Source organism: Heteronotia binoei, chromosome 20, assembly GCF_032191835.1.
Source record: "Heteronotia binoei isolate CCM8104 ecotype False Entrance Well chromosome 20, APGP_CSIRO_Hbin_v1, whole genome shotgun sequence".
Classification (NCBI taxonomy): Eukaryota; Metazoa; Chordata; class Lepidosauria; order Squamata; family Gekkonidae; genus Heteronotia; species Heteronotia binoei.
This window is the reverse complement of record NC_083242.1, coordinates 11770609-11792943: the sequence shown is the minus strand read 5'-3', so window position 1 is coordinate 11792943 and position 22335 is coordinate 11770609. Positions and strand designations below refer to the sequence as shown.

The 22335-nt window shown below is 46.8% G+C and overlaps 2 protein-coding genes across 2 annotated transcripts in view; one reads left to right on the top strand and one right to left on the bottom strand.

Annotated features, from left to right (window-relative positions):
* The window catches only part of TNRC18 (trinucleotide repeat containing 18), a 141945-nt gene that overhangs the window by 24225 nt on the left and 95385 nt on the right, over positions 1-22335 (bottom strand). Inside the window, 4 exon segments of the mRNA XM_060260759.1 lie at positions 5312-5542; positions 15394-15672; positions 16917-17265; positions 20170-20344. Of these exon segments, the coding sequence (XP_060116742.1) occupies positions 5312-5542; positions 15394-15672; positions 16917-17265; positions 20170-20344 (1034 nt within the window).
* The window catches only part of WIPI2 (WD repeat domain, phosphoinositide interacting 2), a 236297-nt gene that overhangs the window by 211240 nt on the left and 2722 nt on the right, over positions 1-22335 (top strand). The window lies entirely within an intron of this gene.

Sequence of the window (22335 nt, the reverse complement as noted above, 5' to 3'; positions counted from 1 at the left end):
CATGTTTGACACTCCTGCTCTAATCCATTCCATCAATGCCCCTAAGGGATCCAGTCACAGCAGTTTTGGAACCGAAGCAATACAACGCCCAACTCGCCCGTGACCCATCCCACGTCCTTCCTGCTAGGACTCAACAGCCCTCATCCGGAACTAGGTTGCCAAAACCTTTCCCAGAATGGACAAAACTAACCCATTCTCATCTGCCTTTCTTCTGCTTGCCTTAAAAATGCCTATCTTACTGTTTTAAAGCACACCCGAAGATATAAATCAGAGGTGTAAAAAGAAAAACTTGCTGCTCATTAACGGTTCTGCTGAAATAAAAATTCCAGGTCAACTTGTCTAAAAACCCTGCAGCCTGAGTTCAGAAAGCTTCCAGCTGTATATCTGACTTAGGCAAATTTGCATCTCTTTGCATAATTTATTCTGGTCAAGCCATGGGATGAGGAGTATGAAACTCTGATGTCAGGACACTGGGAAGCTTCCACAGGCAAACACTTTTGTCATCCAGCTTCTGAATTCTTGGCAGCCAATGATTTTGGAACGGAAGCCAAGTGTTTACCAAACCGCATTTTGTGGCTCAGACTCCACTTCTGCGCCCCCTCCAGTAGCCAGGCAGAATTGAGAAAGACACACTTCTAACACTTTTTTTCTCTCTTTGCTGTCAAGTTACAGCTAACTTATGGCAACCCTGTAGGGTTTTCAAGGCAAGAGACATTAGAAAAAGAAGAAGAATTGCAGATTTATACCCCGCCCTGCTCTCTGAATCTGAGACGCAGAGCGGCTTACAATCGCCTTTATCTTCTTCCCCCACAACAGACACCCTGTGAGGTGGGTGGGGCTGAAAGAGCTCTCACAGCAGCTGCCCTTTCAAGGACAACTCCTACGAGAGCTATGGGTAACCCAAGGCCATTCCAGCAGCTGCAAGTGGAGGAGTGGAGAATCCAACCTGGTTCTCCCAGATAAGAGTCCGTGCACTTAACCACTACGCCAAACTGGCTCCCGACAGATTTGGAGGTGGTTTGCCATTGCTAGCCTCTGTGTAGCAACCCTGGATGTCCTTGCTGGTCTCCTGCCCGAGTACTAACTAGGATCAACATGAATGCTACCCCTTTGGTAGACTGAGGGGTGACATGACAGAGGTTTACAAGATGATGCATGGGATAGAGAAGGTAGAGAAAGAAATTCTTTTCTCCCTTTCTCACAATACAAGAACTCGTGGGCGTGAAATTGCTGAGCACTCACATAAAAGGAAATGCTTCTTCAACCAAAGGGTGATTAACAGATGGAATTCACTGCTACAGGCAGTGGCTGCAAGCATAGACAGCTTCAAGAGGGGCCTGGATAAACATATAGAGCAGAGGTCCATCAGTGGCTATTAGCCACAGTCTATTGTTGGAACTCTCTGTCTGGGGCAGTGATGTTCTGTATTCTTGGTGCTTGGGGGGGGGGCACAGTGGGAGGGCTTCTAGTGTCTTGGCCCACTGATGGACCTCCTGATGGCACCTGGTGTTTTTTTGGCCACTGTGTGACACAGAGTGTTGGACTGGATGGGCCATTGGCCTGATCCAATGTAGCTTCTCTTATGTTCTTATGTCTGGGGCAGTGATGCTCTGTATGTTGGGGGGGGGCAACAGGGGGAGAGCTTCTAGTGTCCTGGCCCCACTGATGGACCTCCTGATGGCACCTGTTTTTTTGGCCACTGTGTGACACAGGGCGTTGGACTGGATAGACCATTGGCCTGATCCAACGTGGCTTCTCTTACGTTCTTATGAAGGTGAAGCCAGTGGGACTCCCATCCAATGCAGGTCACGGGGCGACACCTTCTTGATCCCATTCTGCTTCCCGTTGGCTTTCTGCCCATGCACAGCTGCCGTGCCCCCCTACGCCACGCCGCTCAGAACGCAGGGCAACGCAGTGCCTCCAGGGTTGCATGGGCATCATCATCTGGGCTGCCGGCGCCGGCTGAGGCAGGCAATGCCACGTGACCGTAGCAACTTCACACGAGGCGATCGCTCAAAAGGTTACTGGAACAGTGTGGGACTGAGCCACAACACAAGCAGGAGGTGAAGATGTGGCTGTAATTAGAGCACGGGCTGTCCTTCTAATTAATGTGTACATTCCCAGACAGCGAGGCAGGGCACACCAGGGTTACGCAAGGTATAAATTAAAGACTTCTTCCTAACGTGGCACACATGGGGAGGGAGGCTGAACTGCTGCCATTTCTGCGTGATTTACAGCTCCATCACCTGGCCTCTGTTCCAGCCACCTCTCCTGGAAGCGAACAATTATATCGCAGCTCTGCACTGGGTACAAGTGAATGATCTAGTAACTTAATGCTGTAGAAGTGCAACTGCGCCGCCCACCCTCAGAGGAGGATTTCTGTTGAGCCTCTGGGTGAATCATGGTCCTAGGATTCTTCCCCATTCCAGTTGGGAGGGGTGTTTAGAAAGGGCCCCGTGGCGCAGAGTGTTAAAGCTGCAGTCCTGCAGTCCTAAGCTCTGCTCACGACCCGAGTTAGATCCCCGGCGGAAGCTGGTTTTTCAGGTAGCCGGCTTGAGGTTGACTCAGCCTTCACATCCTTCCGAGGTCGGTCAAATGAGTCCCCAGCTTGCTGGGGGAAAAGTGCAGATGACTGGGGAAGGCAATGGCAAACCACCCCGTAAAAAGCCTGCCGTGAACACATTGTGAAAGCAACGTCACTCTAGAGTCGGAAACGACTGGTGCTTGCACAGGAGACCTTTCCTTCCTTTCAGAACTCATGCAGGACAAAGGCAATTCTTCCTATTTCACACACTCTACAGTAAACCTTTTTTAAAGGGTTCATAGAATCAGAATCATAGAATTGGAAGGAGCCTCCAGGGTAATCTAGTCCAACCCCCTGCACAATGCAGGGGATTCACAAATACCGCCCCCTCTCCCCCCTAAATTCACAGGATCCACCTTGATATCAGATGGCCAACCCAGCTGGGTTGCCAATCCCCAGCTGGGGGCCGGGCGTCCCCTTGTTTGGAGGCCCTCCCCCTGCTTTGGGGTTATCAGAAAGCAGGGGGTGTGACTGTCGCTGGACACTCTATTATACTGTATGAAGACTGGTTCCCATAGCGAATAATGGAGAATTGATCTGTGGGTATTTGGGGCTCTGGGGGGAGGCTGGCTTTTTGAGGTAGAGGCTCCAGATTTTCAGCATAGCATATCCTCTAACCCCACCCCCCACCCCAAGTTTCAAAAAGATTGTACCAGGGGGTCCAATTCTATGAGCCCCAAAAGAGGTGCCCCTATCCTTCATCATTTCCCATGGAGGGAAGGCATTGAAAAGATGTGTGGTCCCTTTAAATGTGATGGCCAGACCTCCCTTTGGAGTTTAGTTCTGCTTGTCAAAACCTTGCTCCTGGCTCCACCCCAAAGTCTCCTGACTCCACCCCCCAATTCCTCAGTTATTTCCTGAATCGGACCTGGCAACCCTCTTTTGGAGGGAAATGATAAAGGATTCCTGTGATTTTAAGTTGTGGGAAGGGGGATATGTCACACAGCTTATCAAATACGGGAGTAATACTATTATAAAAGGCACAAACGAGCCAAGTAAATTTCATCCCTTGTCAGTGGGGCAAAGGAGAGAGGCAGGAAAGTGCCAGAACAGATCGGCCAAGGCCCAGGATGCAGCACGGAGAGACGGCTGGCTAAAAATAAGCCAGCTTCCCACGGAAGACATCGTTTTCTATTCTGAAGCCCACTATAAATCCCATTATCATTTAATACATATTAATAAAGGGTTTATAAATGGAGGGGTTTTTTACAGAGCTGCCTGGCTGAGAAAGATGTTGCCCTGGGGCTACTTCTGCAGCCAGCGGCTCCGCAAGGGAATTAAAAAAAGCAAAACGTCAATTATTCATGGGGAAAGGGGGGTGGCGGAGGGGGAGGGGGAAGGGGGAGAGGAGCCGGAGACAGTTGGAGAAGCGGCGCTAGAGAGGACTGCACTCCAGTGCCTGGGGCCTCATCCTAATCCCTGTTCCAGAATGCCTCTTGTGACTTGGACCCGGGATGTGTTCAGGCACTGTAAAAAACACCCCGACTACCGCCACCACCACCACCACAGTTTGTGTAAAGAACTCTGGTTTGCCTTGAGTCACAATGGGGATGGCCTGTTTGTCAGAAATGCCTAGGCCAGGGGTGGCCAACGGTCGCTCTCCAGATGTTTGTCTACAACTCCCATCAGCCCCAGCCATTGGCCATGCTGGCTGGGGCTGATGGGAGTTGTAGGCAAAAAACATCTGGAGAGCTATCGTTGGCCACCCCTGGCCTAGGCAATTGTCTATCTAGGGCAGGGGTGGCCAAAGTGTGGCTTGGGAGCCACATGTGAGAGCCAGTTTGGTGTAGTGGTTAAGTGTGCGGACTCTTATCTGGGAGAACCGGGTTTGATTCCCCACTCCTCCACTTGCACCTGCTGGCATAGCCTTGGGTCAGCCAGAGCTCTGGCAGAGGTTGTCCTTGAAAGGGCAGCTGCTGTGAGAGCCCTCTCAGCCCCACCCACCTCACAGGGTGTTGTGGGGGAGGGAGATAAAGGCGATTGTGAGCCGCTCTGAGACTCTGAGTGGAGGGCGGAATATAAATCCAATGTCATCTTCTTCTTTCGCACATACTGGGTGGCTCTCGAAGGCCCCACTGCCCTGTGGGCTGGCTTGAAGAAGGCATTTGTTGCTTTATATCAGGGGTGGCCAACGGTAGCTCTCCAGATGTTTTTTGCCTACAACTCCCATCAGCCCCAGCCATTGGCCATGCTGGCCGGGGCTGATGGGAGTTGTAGGCAAAAAAAAACATCTGGAGAGCTACCGTTGGCCACCCCTGCTTTATATCACTTCTCCAAGCCAAGCCAGCCGGGAGCTTGGAGAATGCATTTAAAGTTAAAGTTGCTTTTTTCCCACCTCTCTCTCTCCCCCCTATATATCTTCCTCCCTCTCTCCCTCCGGCATTCCTGTCTTGCAGCTCTCAGACATCTGATGTTCATTCTGTGTGGCTCTTACATTAAGCAGGTTTGGCCACCCATATTCTAGCTCTTTTAGTGTTATGCACCACTAGGTGGCGAGCTGGTCTTGTTTTTTAGGCAAGAGATGTTTCAGAGGTGGTTTTGTCAGTGCCTGTCTCTGTGTCACAGCCCTAGCGTTCCCTGGGACTAACTCATGTCAGTAGCTGCTTTCCAAGATCTCAAAGGCCTTTCCCAGCTCTGCTACCAGAGATCCTTCAAAACGGGGGAGGATGAAGATTGAACCCCGAACCTTCTTGCGCAGGAAAAGAACATGAGCTGCGGCAGACTTACCCATCAAACTTTGCCGCTCTTCCTTCTTCTTTGCCTTCTGCTTCGCTTCCAGCTGAACGATGGAGAGAGAAGGCGGGATGATGGGGCTCGGCATAGCGCTGGCAGCGAATCTCGCGAGTAGACCCAGACCGCTCTCATCCAAAGCAGGGGGTGAGAGCCTCTCGCCCCCACCCAGTCTATAGTCTTCGGCTTCCTCTTCTTCCTCCTCCTCCTCCTCTTCTGAGGTAGAATCTGTGACGCGGGAGGATAAAAAAGAGGCCCTGTTACGAGTCCAACTGGAATTTCAGGCGTCCGCTCTTCAAGCTTGCTAGATCCCGCCCTACGGCAGGCAACCTCTCCGCAATATTCAGTTCTCGCGAAAAAGAGGAGTAAAGGTTCGCAAGGAAAGAGCAGAGCAGGAGTCAAGGAGAACCCCACCGTGGACAAAAGAATTGGGTCACATACCATCAAACCCCCACGCCCCCAAATGCACGAACAATACAGAGATCAAGCACCCCTTGAAAACCCAACCTGTATGCAATTGCTGTTCACCTCCACATATCTACAAAGCATCCCCGCGTCCTCTTCAAATGGATTAGACAAGCCTTGTTTGTGGGCCGATAAACATAAATGGGGCTGTGTACGTTCTCTGTTTCCACACGTAACATTGTGAATGCTGCTGACCGTAGAATTCAGCCTCCTGAAAAGAATGGCTTTATTTGTTTAAGACAAGTTGCTAGGCCTCATGGCTTCTAAGCCAGGCAGCAAAAGCGTGTGGTGATGACTGACAAACCTCTGAAATCATGGGGGGGGGGGGGCGGGGCTTAGCACAATTGCCTGTGGACATTTATATAAGGTGGCTGAAGGTTTGTATAGAATTTTCTCAATGCACAATTTGGGTTTACTAGAATGTGGACTGTCTAAAATTCTTTTAGCACACAAGGCAAATCCCCAGTTACAGCTTAGGGGCTCCACACCTGCTCGCCTACCATCACGAGTTTGCTGCTCAGCATGCAGCTTTGCTAATGGGTGGGGGGTGGTGACCCCCCCCACACACCTTATACTCATGGTACCCAATTGATGTGACCAAGCTGGGGTCTCCTAGGCAATAGCCTGTGTAGCGTTGAATCTCATGACCCCTCTGTCAGAGGAATTCTTTCTCCACCAGAGGAAGACTTAGCATAGAAACACAGAACCCCCCATTCAACCCAGACTTCCTAATTCAGAGACACTCCTTTACATCATTTCAGGAAAGGCTGTTGGCGGACGGGCCCTAACCCGAATTCCTCTCTTTGTGACCTTGAACTCCCTTGCCATCAAAATTTCAGTTCCAAATTGACTTAGGAACACCTAAGGTTGCCAGGTGTGATGATGTCATCCAGAAGCGGCGTGATGACGTCACCCGGAAGTGACATCATCTCATAACCAACATCGTGCGGCGACACTCTGGTTTTGGGGCAAAGCTCTATGGTGGAATTGGCTAGAAACCATAGAGTTTTGCCCCAAAACCAGGGCATCATGCCCCGTGGCAGCAATGTGATGATGTCACTTCCAGGTGACGCTATCAAACACCAATTCAGGCAAGATCTTCATTGGCCTGAATGGCATGTTGGGTTCAAAACCTCCACCTACAGCAGGCTCGGAGCCTGGGACGACATTCTGCCAGTACTGCAGCTCCCTTCCCTTCCCTTCCCCTGCCCTGGCTACGGCTAATCCACTTTAGTTCAAAAATTGCAAACTATTCTGAGCTGAGGTGAGGAATCGCTTGGTCATTTATCACACTCCTCATGCTGCAAATTCCAACCATCGCTGGGTTCTACTGCGGTTGACACATACCAAACGTCCTATCATTACAAACAAACAGGAGTAACACGCATAAGAATGCAACTCGGTCTCCCGCACCCTACTAACACAGCAAAGAAACTAGGCCTTTCATGTTGTTTGGTATAGTCCAGAGGTGGCCAAACTTGCTTAATGTAAGGGCCACAGAGAATAAACACCAGATGTGGGAGGGAGGGAAGGATAAAAGATGGGGGAGGGAGAGGTGGAAAGAAAGCAACTTTAAATGCATTCTCCAAGCAGCCAGCTGGCCTGGAGCAGTGATTTAAAGAGACAAATGCCCTCTCCAAGCCGACTGATGGTGCAGTGGGGGCTTCGAGAGCCACATGTGGCTCCTGAGCTTCAGTTTGGCCACCCCTGAGTCCATCCAGGATATGGGAGGCCCAGGTTCGAATCCCTGCTCCACCGTGCAAGCTTGGGTCAGTCACATACTCTCAGCCTAACCTAAGATGAGGAAGGAGGAATGTTGTAAGCCACTCTGGATCCCCATCAGGGAGAAAAGGAGCATATAGATGAAGTTAAGTAAATACAATTTTTAAACAGCTTATGGTCTGCTGTTAAAAATTTTCACTCAACTGCTCTATAAAATTTGGATCAGTCATGGGTTTAAGTGCTTAAAAACAGACTTAAAAAGGGGACCCCAATTAATCAGACAGTTTTTAAAAATATAGCTTTTTAATGCAAATATAACTATGGGCAACTGTATGCAACAAATCAAAGATGCAAAAAGCCAGCTTTTTCATTTTGACTCACATGCAAACTTATAAAGAGGACATCAACCTATCTAGGCGCTTTAATCAATTACTCAGTTGAGGGGTTGGGTTTTTTTAACCAGGGGGAGGGGGACACCAAGAACTCATGACTTAATCCTTAAAAAGAAGTCAAAAATGAGAGCGATGTGCCCTGATGGTCCAGGAGGGCAGGATACAAATGATTTCAAAATGGATAACCTCCCCCTTACCTGTGCCAATTTTTTTGTGCTTATAAAAGAAAACAAAAAAACAAAACCCCACACCCTGACACCTGTAAGCCATTATTTCAATAAATATTATGACCACCTACTGTCACGGATGGTAAATACACTAGCGTCTCCAAACGGTGTAATGCTCTTTAAAATGAATTTGGAGAAATGCACACCCATGCTCCTTTGTCAAGTATCCTTCGCTAAGTGCAATATAAATCCCATACACGCAGGAACGTCATCGACAATGAACACCACATCGGCTATCTCCAGGGGTGGAATTCTAGCAGGAGCTCCTTTGCATATTAGGCCACATGCCCCATGATGTAGCCAATCCTCGAAGAGCTTACAAGGCTCTTTTCTGTAAGCTCTTAGAGGATTGGCTACATCGTGGGGTGTGTGGCCTAATATGCAAAGGAGCTCCTACTAGAATTCCAGCTCCGGCTATCTCCGTCCATCATCCTTCACCCTCAGCTTGCTCAATCACACAGGAGCTATAGAACAAAACCTCTATTTTCTCCATTAGCTGAGGCTCTTCCTGTCTGTGTCTGTCTGTGTGTCTGTCTCTCTCCATCCATCCATCCATCGCTTTTTTTGTAGCAGGAACTCCTTTGCATATTAGACCATGCACCCCTGATGCACCCAATCCTCTTGGAGCTTACAAAAGAGCCCTGTAAGCTCTTGGAGGATTGGCTACATCAGGGGTGTGCGGCCTAATATGCAAAGGAGGTCCTGATACAAAAAAAAAAAAGCTCTGGATAGCCCACAGTGACCTCAAAGATACCTTGAGGAGCTGTGTTCAAAACTGAACACTGGCCAAACAGCCCCCCTATCTTGGGAAACAGATCAAGATGGGTCACCGTAATAGTCTGTCTGCAGCAGTACAAAAGATCAAGAGTCCATTAGCACCTTAAAGACTAACAAAAATGGTGGGAGAGCATGAGCTTTCATGAGTCATGGCTCATGAAAGCTCACACCCTGCCACAAATTTTGTTGGTCTTTAGGGTGTTAATGGACTCCTGCTCTTCTCTACTGTCTTGGGAGACACGTGTGTCTCTGAACCCCAGACCAAACTTACAGGCAGAGGGTGCATACCGAAATCTTACTTAATAACAATGCTGAAAGAAGAAGAAGAAGAACTGCAGATTTATACCCCGTCCTTCTCTCTGAATCAGAGACTCAGAGCAGCTCATAATCTCCTTTCCCTTCCTCCCCCACAACAGACACCCTGTGAGGTGGGTGGGGCTGAGAGGGCTTTCACAGCAGCTGCCCTTTCAAGGACAACCCCTGCCAGAGCTATGGCTGACCCAAGGCCATTGCAGCAGGTGCAAGTGGAGAAGTGGGGAATCAAACCCGGTTCTCCCAGATAAGAGCCCGCACACTTCACCACTACACCAAACTGGCTTTCCTGAAAAACTGGCTCAACTGAAAAGCAACAAAAGTCCATTGGGGCTTGATTAAAACACATCCATTCCAAGATATTCAAATGAGACATATCAGATCAGAACAAAACTATGGACACTGGAAGCAATGCATTACTCCAATCACCACTTGACTTGTTGGAAAAACTCATACTTTTTAATATTTTCAGGGCTTTTTTCTGTAGCAGGAGCTCCTTTGCATTTTAGGCCACACACCCCTGATGTACCCTATCCTCCTGGAGCTTACAGTGGGCCCTGTATTAAAAATCCCTCTAAGCTCTTGGAGGATTGGCTGCATCAGGGGTGTGTGGCCTAATATACAAAAAAAAAAGTCCTGTATTCTAAATACTGAACAGCTAGCTAGCTAGCTAGCTATGCAGTTAAAATCTCAAGAAAAGAGTAGGCTCTATGGGTTACTTCTCATCTTAACAGTGGAGCTCTTCTATACTTGGGGCTTTTTCTGTAGCAGGAACTCCTATGCGTATTAGGTCACACACCCTTATGTAGCCAATCCTCCAAGAGATTATAGTAGGCCCTGTAAGAAGACCCCTGTGAACTATTGGAGGATTGGCTGCAAAAAGAGGGGGTGTAAGCCTAATATGCAAAAGAGTTCCTGCTACAAAAAAGCCCTGTGTATACTTGGCATACCCTGAATCTCTGCAGATTCTCTCTCCTTAAACATCAGGTTATCACGACCACAAGGACTAGTAAGCTATTTTTTAATTTAAATGAAAGCTGGAATGGCTCAAAACCCCAGCAAGAACTGTTGACACACGACCCAAGTAATGCATTTTTAAAAACTGAATCAGACCCTCAGTCCATGAAGGTCAATATTGCCCACTCAGAATGACAGCGGCTCTCCAGGGTCCCAGGCTGAGGTCTTTCCCATCACTTAGTGCCTGGTTTCTTCAACAGAAGATGCCGGGGATCGAACCTGGGGATCTCTGAACACCAAGCAGAGGCTCTTCCACTGAGCCACGGCCCAAACCGATGGCCCACACGTACAAAGTTCACTGCACCAATCATTAAGCACACGTTTGGCTTGTAGATAGATCCAAGTGGGCAGCCGCGTTGGTTTGAAGCAGTTGAACAAAGCAGGAGTCAAGTGGCACCTTTAAGACCAACTAAGTTTTATTCAGAATGTAAGCTTTCGTGTGCTAAAAGCACATTTCTTCAGACGAGGGGATCAGGTACAGTGGGCTGAAATACATGTAGTGTTTGCCCTCTTAACCCACCAACTACCTGTATTTCAGTCCACTGTACCTTAACCCCTCATTTGAATAAGTGTTTTTTTAGCACATGAAAGCTTACGTTCTGAATAAAACTTTGTTGGTCATAAAGGTGCAACTTGAATCCTGCGTTTGGCTTGTGACATTCATCAATTCAGTACCAGGATTTCTGGTGATAACTCCCCTCCCCCTCAAACAATGGCCCCTCCCCTAAAAAAAAAAACCCAGTCTAAGCAGAAGGAACAACAACTTGGTTAAAAAAAACAGGCAAGACAGTTGTTAAAAAGTCACCACAAATAAATTACAAGAGAAGTTACCACAAAGAAATGTAACAAGATGACCGGGAACAGCAAGGGAATGCGATGAACAGGGGGCAGAGGGAGAGGTAGAAATGCACGTTTAAGATTAATTATGTATTGAAGCACATATATATTATATATATGGATAATATATACGTATATTATAATATATATAATACATTATATATTATAGCAAACAAAGCACAGTGCCATCATTTTGCCAAGCAGACCTACAGCATACAAAGCTGGCTAAGCGCAGGCAGACTTTAGACAGCTATTGGGTCCTCTGCACGTGGCTTAGATTGGCCAACCGAGTTCCGCCATTAGCAAGGTTTTCTTTTTTCAGGGGTCCAAATGGCGTAAACCTCCATATTTAAAAATAACAACCGTGTTTCATGCTGCTGACTCCAGAAACGGATTTCTTTTCATGTCCTTCGGAAGTCTATACGTGTTTTTTGAATAAGATGTTTTTCAAAATGTGGTTTCTAGTGAAAATGGCAACCTGCATTACTATATCTTAAACCGGTCGTCGGTCACTGAGGAATGCATTTCCCCAGTCCTTTTTCATGTCAGGGGCTGCTTAGGAGGGCAGTGGAGTTTGGTTTTTTTCTTTTAATGCAGCCTCATATACTTAATGCAAGTTCATACCAGATGAGACATTCTACGGTAAAATCATACCTCTGTGAGTTTCTCTCCATCAGGGGAGGGCAGGATATAAATATAATAAAATTTAAAAATTTTTAAAAGTATCTTGTGAGAAACCTTCAGGATGGAAGCCACAATGTAAACATTTTAATCCATCCATCCCTAAAAGGTCATCTAGAGGAAAATGACATTCAAATCATCACAACATCAAAGTATCGCCCGATTTCCTGCCCCAAATATTGTCATTTGAAATTTGTGCCGGATAAGAAATCACAAATGGTCTTCTAAGAAGACAAATTAAGACTTTTGGGGGAAGCCCGAGATAGTCATCCCATCTGTGGGTATTTCTTTGCTCCTTTAAATTATTTCCACAGCCAGTTTACTTGGATTTGAAATGTTAGCCTTCAGGACATTTTCAAGAATTTTCTGGAGTCCACAGCAATCGTTTCTTTTTTTCTTTTCAAAAAAGCAAAATCAGACTGGACAAACCAACATTCCTTTTCATCGAGGAGGAAAAACCCAGAATTTTTTCCCCCAGTTTCATTTATCGAATGGGGCAGAGTCAACTGGAGACTGCAAAACCGCCGAGGGTTTTGTTCGTTCTTTGAAACAGTGCTTATAAAAGGAAAAAAAAAAAAGAGGAGATAACTTTTGCCTACCTACATAATAGGGGACCCTTCGCTGAGCTGTGTCTGCCCTACTCCAAAAGCCAATCGCTTTGCTTCTTTAGTGGAGCGCGAGAACAAATGGAAGGGGCCGATACAGACACTCAAAGCATCATGGGTAGGGGTCAGGGGTGAAGGGAGTGGCCAAACAGCTGCAAGGAGAAAGCAAGCACGCTAGAAAAGCTGAGGTTATTAACGGTTTTAGTAAATCAGGGAAAGCCATCAAGATATGCTATTACCCAAATATCCCTTAAAAGAAAACAAATAGAATAAGGCATTCATTTCTTTTAAAAATTCCTTTGAAAAAGCTCTTCCCTGCCACCCACCTCCCAGCCCACCCCCATCTCGGACATTTCTTTTTCCTCTGTTCTCGCGACAGAGTAATGAAGAATACTTGAAAAACTGTTTCTCCTCTACAACCGTTCCCTAAAACCCTTATCTTGGGAAAAGATGGACTGGGAGGGGAAATTCTCTTTGATTGTCAAGAGCAAAACATTGGTTAGCAACAAGATCATCTGATACTCCTCCAAAAATCTGCATTACAAAAATTTCTAAAAATATAACTAGGAAGTTTAGGAAGAACTATCACATATTTTTAGAGCCACACCTGCCTTTTCATTGAAAAATTACCCCTGGATTCTGTTAAAAGCTATCTATCATCTATCAATTTATCTATCTATCCATCTAATAAATTAAATAGATTATCTATCTTTCATCGTGTCTGCCTGTCTGTCATCTCTCTATCTATCTCTTTCATCGTGTCTGCCTGTCTGTCATCTATCTATCTTTCTGTCTGTCTGTCTCGTTCTTCATGTCTGCCTGTCTGTCATCTGCCTGTCTTTCTATCTATCTATCATCTTCCAATTTCTTTGGACTATCCTGATATTATTTCTTAACTTTTAGCCACTTTCCCCTAGCTACTGCGCTGTATTTTTGATTCCCAAAAGTGAGCGAGCTCGGGGAGGACAAGAAGTCAGCAGAAGGACAACTCCAAAGAAGCCTTCTACGATGGCACGGAGAGCTCCGAGTTAATCTTTCCTGGCAACTTTTCCTAAGAAACCTTGGACGGATGAATAACAATGCAATGGTCACTTCCTCAGCTTACAGTTCAGAGTAGCCATGCTTTTATGGGCCGATTAGATTCCAAGTTGGAGGGGCTCATTCAAATGATTTCTCTCTCTCTCTCTGTGTCATTGTTATTCTATAATGAGTGAACTCTAAAACACAGGGGGAAATTCCTTGTAGTCTAGATGCCCTTTCCCACATAGTCATCACTTGCCCTTCTCTCTTTCTCTCGCTATTCCCCCCTTCTCCAAGAGAGAGGCAAACTCATACAAAGCAGACATTTTTTAAAGGCCCCACTGCAGACAAATCTCTCCCCCTGCACTGTGCCTGAGTAGAGCAGGGCTTGGGGAAGGGAGAGACTTCGATAGGGTATAAGCATAGAGTTGCCAGCCTCCAGGTGGGGCTTGGAGATCTCCTGCTGGTGGAGATCAGCTCCCCTAGAGAAAATGGCTGCTTTGAAGGGTGGGCTCTATGGCATTGTACTCTGAGGCCCCTCCCCTCCCCAAATCTCACCCTCTCCTGGCTCCACCCCCAAGGTCTCCAGGTATTTTCCAACACAGACCTGGCAACCCTACTATAATGCCGTAGAGTCCACCTTCCAAACTGGCCATTTTCCCCAGGTGATTTGGTCTTGGTTTGCTTGGAGATGAGTTGTAACAGCAGATCTCCAGCAACCGGGAGGTTAGCAACTCCAGCTTGGTGCCCAATTTGAAATATTCATAATCCACTTGACTTTAAAAATTAAATGCGGAATAAAGGGGGGGGGTAGAGTCTCGCATTGTTTAAACTGATTAGACCCCAATTAGATCTGACAGTGAAAAAACTGTTTCATTTTAGACTTCAAGAGGGAAAGAAAGAAAGAAAGAAAGAAAGAAAGAAAGAAAGAAAGAAAGAAAGAAAGAAAGAAAGAAAGAAAGAAAGAAAGAAAGAAAGAAAGAAAGAAGCTAACAAGCTCACTGATTTTCCCATCTCTTTTCCAAAATATATTTTGTGGAGAAAACCCCCCACAAACATTTTAAAAGAAAAATGAGGGGGGGGGACCAAGCTCCTGTTTGAATAACACCTGTGAACAACGTGAACAGACGGTGTTCCCTTTCAAAGAAAAAGGAGAAATCAATGTATAGATCTGCTTCCCCACCCCCTCCTGAAAAATAAAAGCCACCTTAAGCGAATTGCAAGCCAGGGATATTTGAATAATAGAGAAAACACATCACAATTTGGGTTAAGTCCTTTTGCTAACATTCTTTGGGAGTGATGAGGGAACAGCGGGATGGAGTGAAGCGTCAAGCTATATCACCTAGTGAGAGACACAGGAAGAGAGACAAGGCAGACGGGTTTAGTTAAAAACAGACTGGATATTTTTAATACAAAGCTTGGTACCAAATTGCAATACAAACATCACGGGGAGGAGGGCGGGGGAGGGGGGGAACCGCTCCCACATAACACGTAGTCTAGTTTTACAAACGTCCTCCCGAGTCTCTACACATGCCAAAAATTAAATTAAAATGAGAATAATAATAATAATAATAAAAGCCACGTAACAGCAACAGTGATAGCAACAGGAAATGAAGGGTCGCGGGGGGAGGGGGGGGAAGTTGAGGACGAGGAGATGGGAAATAGAAAAGGAAGGTTAAGGCAGAGACTAGACCCCCAGTTGATTGGAGAGCTCTAAGAAGAGTCGGCGAGTAATAAAATAATAAGCATTAGTGACACAAAAACAGATTCTTTTGTTTATATAAAAGGTATACTGAAAAAGAGAGCCAGAGGCAATTTTTTTTAAAAAAAAAATGATTGTCACCCAAAATGGCCAATCATGAGACTATCCAAGATGGCGGATCACAGAACCCTCTCCCCTCCGCCCCGTTCCCACACACACTCAATCACTTGAAACGTGGACGCTTATTTGATTTTTTTTCCTTTGCGTTATTAATCTAGTTATAACCTCGCCATCTAGTCATAACCTTATAATCTGTTATAACCTTGATCAAACGAGTCCTCCGAGGAATCGCTGAAGGAAGATCCGGCTTCGGCCTCTCTGGGCACCATACAAAATGGCTGCTTCCGGCTGGCAGCCATTTTAGATTTGAGAGTCCTAGCAGTGGGTAAGCCCTTCTTGGAGGGCTTGAAGCCTCCGGCGATCTTGCTGGTCTTTTGGCCCGCTGCACTGTACAGGCTGGGGGGCCTCATCCTGGCACTGGATGAGGTCTGGAAGGGCCATTCATCCTTCAGGGATTCATCATCTTCCTCTGAGTCTGTATCTGCAATCAAAGTAAAGTTTCGGGGCAGGGAGTGGGGAGAGGTTCGTTAAACAGTTGAGTCAGCAAATTACTGTTGCTGACATCTGTCTCAATGGTTACTGTATAACAGCACAAGGGGGGTAGTGGGGGAAAAAAACTGTTTGATATACTACAGCAAATTCCACATCCTCTCAAGACATCTAGGTCCTCCCCCCACCACCATCACGGCAAAATTTTCCCTGAAAAATTTCCAAAAATCACCTTCCAGAGGTAGTAGCTGAAAAAAAGGAAACAATCTAAACCAGAGGTGGCCGAATTTGCCACATAGAATAAATCTCAGATGTTTGAGAGCCGCAAGATAGGAAAGGAGGGAGGGAGGGAGGAAGGAAGGTGGAGGTGGAAAGAAAGCAACTTGTAACTTTAAATGCTTTCTCCAAGCTGCTGGCCTTCTCCAAGCTGGGGGAGTTGGTACTTCAAGAGCCACATAATATATGTGAAAGAGCCACATTTGACTCCAGAGCTGCAGTTTGCCCACCCCGATCTAAACCTCTCCCCCCACCCCCACCCTGCCCCGTCCTGTGCCATTATGTCAAATCCAAGCCAGTGCAGAAAGACAGTCAAGCAGCAATTGCCAGCATGTGGAGATGTGACTCCAATATAATGCCATATTCACAGATTACCGGGGTGGTATGACAGCTCGCCCCCTTAGCCTGGATCCCACACCACTCTGGTTGCTTCTACGACTACACAGCTGGCCAAATTATAGAGTTCTTTCCCATGCTGCTGCTACATTTCCACAGGGATTGGCAAGGCTGGTTTCAGAAGTGTTTCCTAATTCCCTTTAATAGGTTTCACTAGAAAAAGTATGGTATCTACCACACAAAAGCAGCCTCCCCACTACTACTGAGCTTGTTCGCAGAAAGGGCAGGATAAAAACCAAATAAGTAAATGCTCTAGTGCTATGGATTGGGCCTCCAAAGACCAACCGAAAGCTAGTTCTCCTCTTCTGTTTACAATACAGTTGACGGAATTCATGCAATCGTTAATTGCAACGGCTGACCGAAATAAATCCTTCCCCCATTTTGAGCAAAGTCACGTGCCTGAGATCTTGCAGATGTGACCACGCCTAGGTAAACAGCTCCTCCCAGCCCACCATGAAACAAAACTCAGCTGCAGTCACTGTGAGACATACAAGATTGAACCTTTACTTCTGACTATACCCAAAACACAAACGGGAAAAAAACAACAACCCTTAAGTTACTTACTGTAGGAATAGCTGCTAAATTCAGATATTGCTGGTGAAGAAGTAACCTTCAGGTGACCCTTGAGTTTTAGCCCCACCTCCATCTTCTTCATTTTGGCCGCCATTTTGCTTTTACCTTCTTTGGAGGCTTTCAGGGAGAAGCTCAGAGTGTTGGACAGGCTCTTCTTTTCCTTGCGGGGCAACAGGTATCGGCTGCCCCCGCAACCGCCATTCTTCTGCTTCCCTCCGGAGCTGCCCGTGCACTTAAAAGGGGACTTCAACTTGCTGTGCCTGGACAGCGAGAGGGCTTTGTCCAGCTTGCTCACCAGATGCTCCTGGTCACAGGCTAGCTTCTTCTTCTTAATCTTTAGCTGCAGAGAAGGAAAGGGCGCAACAAGCACAGAGTTGTTCACTCGCAAACACCTTTTGTTGTTCTCCCCTTATGCCTGACTTCACCTAGTTCAGCGGCCTTTTGGCCTTCAGGGAACCCTTCCTGGATTGACTTTGTCTGCCACGGAGCCCCCTCAGGAGACCACAGAGGATTCTGGGGTATAATTCAAGGGCACACACACTCGGCTCCTACGTGACACCGAGTAGTCCCATTGGACCTTCCCGATCTCTTTGGCGAACCAGGAAGGGTCTGCATATTGAATGGGGAGATCAATTGTGATGGGAAAGCAGTTATTTTCGGGGCACCTTTTCTGCCGTTGCCGAGAAGCTTCCAAGAAATCTGACAGTTTGCCACAGAACACAGTTTGAAAAACCACAGGCAGACCTAGATGTGAAACTGGAAACCCATGACAGAGGGGAAGGAGTAAATTCCAGTATTATTTCCTCACATGCTGCCAATTAGCAAAAGAAAAGAGTATTCCTCGAGGACCTCCTTGGCAGAAGTTTCCTCACAACGAGAAGGGAGTTTTGATTCTCGAAAGCTTATACCCCAAAACTCATGTTGGTCTCGGAGGTGCTACCAGACTCAAAATCTAACAGCTGTCACCCTCCCAGAAATGTAACACTGTTACTCTCAGTTACCTTAGGATGAGAGGGAAAAAGTAGGATGTCTTCCACCATTTTAGGGTGCATTTTGTGCCTGAACTTTACTGAGGGTTCATGTCATATTTTTTTTTTTACTTTTCAGACCCCTTCTCATTTGACATGGTGGGGTCGATGGTGGCGGTGAATTGTCTCCTTCTTTAGAGGTTTTCATATAGAGGCTAGGCGGCCATCTGACAGCCATGCTGATTCTGTGAACTTAGGCAGATCGTGAAAGGGAGGGCAGGAAGGGCTGCATCAGGGCTTCGTTCTCGTGGCCCTTTCTTACACTCCCAAGGAAATGCTGATCGCCACGTGGGGGTCAGGAAGCAATTTTTTTTTTTCTCCAGGCCAATTTGGCTAGGGATCCTGGAGGGTTCCCTCCCACATCTTCTGAGTCATTGGGGGTGTGTGGGGGGGGGAGGTATTTGTGAAGTTCTTGCATTGAGCTGGGGGTTGGACCCTGGAAATCCCTTCCAACTCTATGATTTTAAACCTCAGATATTAGGAGAAAGTCAACCCTCAGTAACTTCAGTTTTCACACAGAGTTGCCAATGAAATTTTGAGCAAACAAATAGAGCGAGTGGGGTTTTCCTCAATTAGGACACGTAAGGAACTTCTGAGGAAAACCCAAGTGCATTTTAATTTGGACTAGCAAAATTTTTTCAAAGGAGAGCTGCCTCATATCTCAGACAATTCCGTGAGGTAAATCATTTAGCCCTGTGGAAAGAGATCACGGAGCAATGATATACCACCCAATAAGTTTCGCGCCCTTGCCTTGGAGAATTTACAATTCCTCCACACTCAGAAAATACTTTCTCAAGGGCTGTGTTTTTGATTCCTTAGACTCACAAGGGCTTCTCCTAGCACACAGGCCATCTTACATACTCTGCGGTCTGCAATGCTGTTGCTAAGTGAATATCCCACTCATTCCACACCCAGATTCAAATCCTCATCCATAAATCTGCCTGTGAACCTAATGTACCTCACAGCTATTTGTCACATAAATTAAGGTAACCGAGATGGTTTAGCCTACTGATCCCATCATGGAACATCATTTGTGACATTCCAGTCCGCTGAGGTGAAGCTTCCCCAAGAATGCATCACTCTGTGGCCATATTTGCACTTCACGGCATCCTAAAGAATGTTCTGGAAACCCTAAGAAGAGATCAAGAACCCTGCTGGATCAGACCAATGGTCCATCTGGTCTCAGCATCCTGCTTCCAGCAGAGGTTGCCAAGAGAACTCTAGGAGGTCTACAGAGCAAAGCACAAAGCCAGACTCCCCTCTGCATGCTATTACCCTCCCAAAAATGTATATTCAGAAGTACATTTGCCCCTAAACATGGAGTTTCCATAAATAAAATATCCATCATGGCTTGTACTCACTGGTGTTAGCACAGTCCCCATTTAAAGCCATCTCAAGTTTAAAGTGGCAGTAAATTCCATAGGCCGGTTTATGCCTTCTGGGACTTTTCTTATCTGTCACGAACCTACTACCCCTCAGCTTGTCGGGTTGCTCCCAAGAACTAGCATTACATGAGAGGGAGAAAGTAATCTCTCAGTCTTCGTTCTCTATGGCCAGGGCCAGCCCTAGACTGTCTGGCACCCTAGGCAAGGCTAACCTTCTGCCGCACCCCTCCCCCTGCACTGATAACATCACCAAGTCACCTGGAGGCACCCAATTTGGTGCCCCTCAGAAAGCCGGCGCCCTAGACGATTGCCTAGCGGCAGAGCTGGCCCTGTCTATGGCAAATGTAACTCGATATCTAGCGTGCCCTTTTCTCCTAATCCGAAAAGAAAGTTTCGGATGTTTTCGCCTTTTCTTTGTAGAGTAGATGCTTCGGTCCTAACTTTTCTCCAAACTGCAGCTAAGCGTAAATTCGATGTATGCAAGAGCAGCATTTACACATAGAAGCTTTGCATCTGGTGACACTTCCCTTTTGGATACGTTCGTATAAGACTCGAACCTAAATTTTTGAGCTAAAAAATGGGTTTCACACATCAGAAAACCCAACTGGCAGGGCTTCTTCTGTAGCAAGAGCTCCTTTGCATATTAGGTCACACCCCACTGATGTAGGCAATCCTCCAAGAGCTTCCAGGGTTCTTCCTACAGGGCTTACTGTAAGCTCCAGGAGGACTGGCTACATCAGGAGGGTGTGGCCTAATATGCAAAGGACTTCCTGCTATAAAAAAAAGCGCTGCCAACTGGCAGTAGCTCGCCTGGGCAGGAGAGGTACCAACCTCGGTGGAAAAGCTGGCCAGCACGTCGTGCTCGTCCCAACTGCGGTTCCTCCCTTTCGCCTTCCCACTTCTGCTGTCCGTGTCCTCTTCCTCGTCCAGGAGGAAGCCCCTGTGCCTTTTCCTCGTTCCTTCTCCCGCCTCTGAGTCTTCGGAGAGCAGCAAGGACTTGCTCAGCCTGAAAACCAGACAAAATGGGATCAGTGTGACCGAGATCCAGCGTGGCCGTCTTGTAGGATCGGAGAAATAAGCAAGAAAAAAACCAAAGATCCGTAAAAGCTCCTCTTGAACATGATCCAATGTTCTAGACCAGGGGTGTCAAACATGCAGTTCGGGAGCCGAATCAAGCCCCCAGAGGGCTCCTATCAGGCCCGCGAGCAACTGGCTGTCATCTGCTTTCTTCTCCCTCTCTCTTGCTTCCTTCTGCATAACAGCTCGCTTTGCCAGGCTTGCTCAATCGCACAGGAGCTACAGAGCAAAGCCTCTATTTTTTTCCATTGACTGAGGCTCATTCCTTGGGGAGGAAGTGGGGGAGGTGGAGCTTGTTTTTCCAGGTTCTCTCAATTGCACAGCAGAGCTAATGAGCCAAGACTCTCATCCTTCTATTAGCTGAGGCTCCTCCCCCACCAGTCCCCTGGGGAAGGAAGGAAAGAGCCAGAACTTCCTTTGCCCAGTTTCCTGGATTCCATGGGAGAAATACAAAGAAAGCATCTTTAAGACCAATGTGCTAACATTTTACGCATGTTTTAAAGTTTTTTTAAAATTTTACTTGTGTTTGTCTGTGTTCTTTATAAAATTTATATCTCTGCTACCTGATCTTAAATAGGTACACACATGGCCCAACCCGACATGGCACATCCCAACAAGGCCTCCTTTCTGTCAGATAACAAATGAGTTCGACACCCCTGGTCTGAGCTAGCATCCGCTTGAGTTTCCAAATGCAAAAGGTCAAAAGGCAGGACTCCCCAACGTGCCTGTGAGAGGATGCCCGTTGACACCTTTTCTGGCTCAAGTGTTTTTAGAATAAGTAAGCGAGGCAGGGCGGGGCTTTTCCCCAGCAAGGCTTCCGACTGGCCAGTGGCAATTTGATTGGCTGTGCAACTTTTTAAAGCACTGCTTTGTCAGCAGCGGCGCTCTGTGACTGAAGGTCCGATGCAGCAATCGTTTTGTGGCTGGCTCCGCCTTCTGCGGCAGCCATTTTGTAGGCACGCCCACCGTGATGTCTCAGAATTCCAAAGGCTTTTTACAGGGTGGCTGCCTTCCCCAGTCATCTACGCTTTCCCCCCAGCAGCTGGGGACTCATTTTACCAACCTCAGAAGGATGGAAGGCTGAGCCAACCTGAAGCTGGCTACCTGAACCAGCTTCCGCTGGGATCGAACTCAGGTCGTGAGCAGAGGGCTCCGACTGCAGGACTGCAGCTTTACCACTCTGCTCCACAGGGCTCATATATATATATAATCTGACAAGCATTGCGTGTTCAATAATTTTTTATATATATATATATATACATACATACATACAAATTATTGAACACGCAATGCTTGTCAGATTATATGAGCCTTATTTAGAAGCAGCGGAAATGATAGTTTACTCAACATAAACCTTCATTCACAAACTTATGCAGTACGAATATTTCAACAATCACCTGAAATCTATATGGTGTGATTCCACATAATGCCTGCTGCTGAAGAAGAAAAGTTTGGATTTGTACCCCGTTCTTCACTACCCAAAGGAGTCTCAGAGCGGCTTACAATCTTCTTTCCCTTCCCCTCCCCACAGCAGACACCCTTGTGAGGTAGGTGGAGCTGAGAGAGTTCTGACAGAAACTGCTCTTGAGAGGAACAGCTCTGTGAGAACTTGTGACTGACTCACGGTCACATAAGCAGGTACAAGTGGAGGAGTGGGGAATCAAATCCGGTTCTCCCAGATAAAAGTCTGCGCACTTAACCACTACACCAAGCTGGTGATCCAAGTATGCCTATTTTGGAGTACCGCCAATGTTATTGTGAGTTCTTCCTTCAGTGTTAATTTACTGTTGCATCCCTGTTCTTTAAAATATGTTACAACTGTTAGTATTGTCCATAAGGGTTGCTAATAAATAAGTAGCATTCGAAGAAAAAGGAATCCGAAAAACCAAAATCAGTATTCGTTTGGGTTCAGAAAGCCTG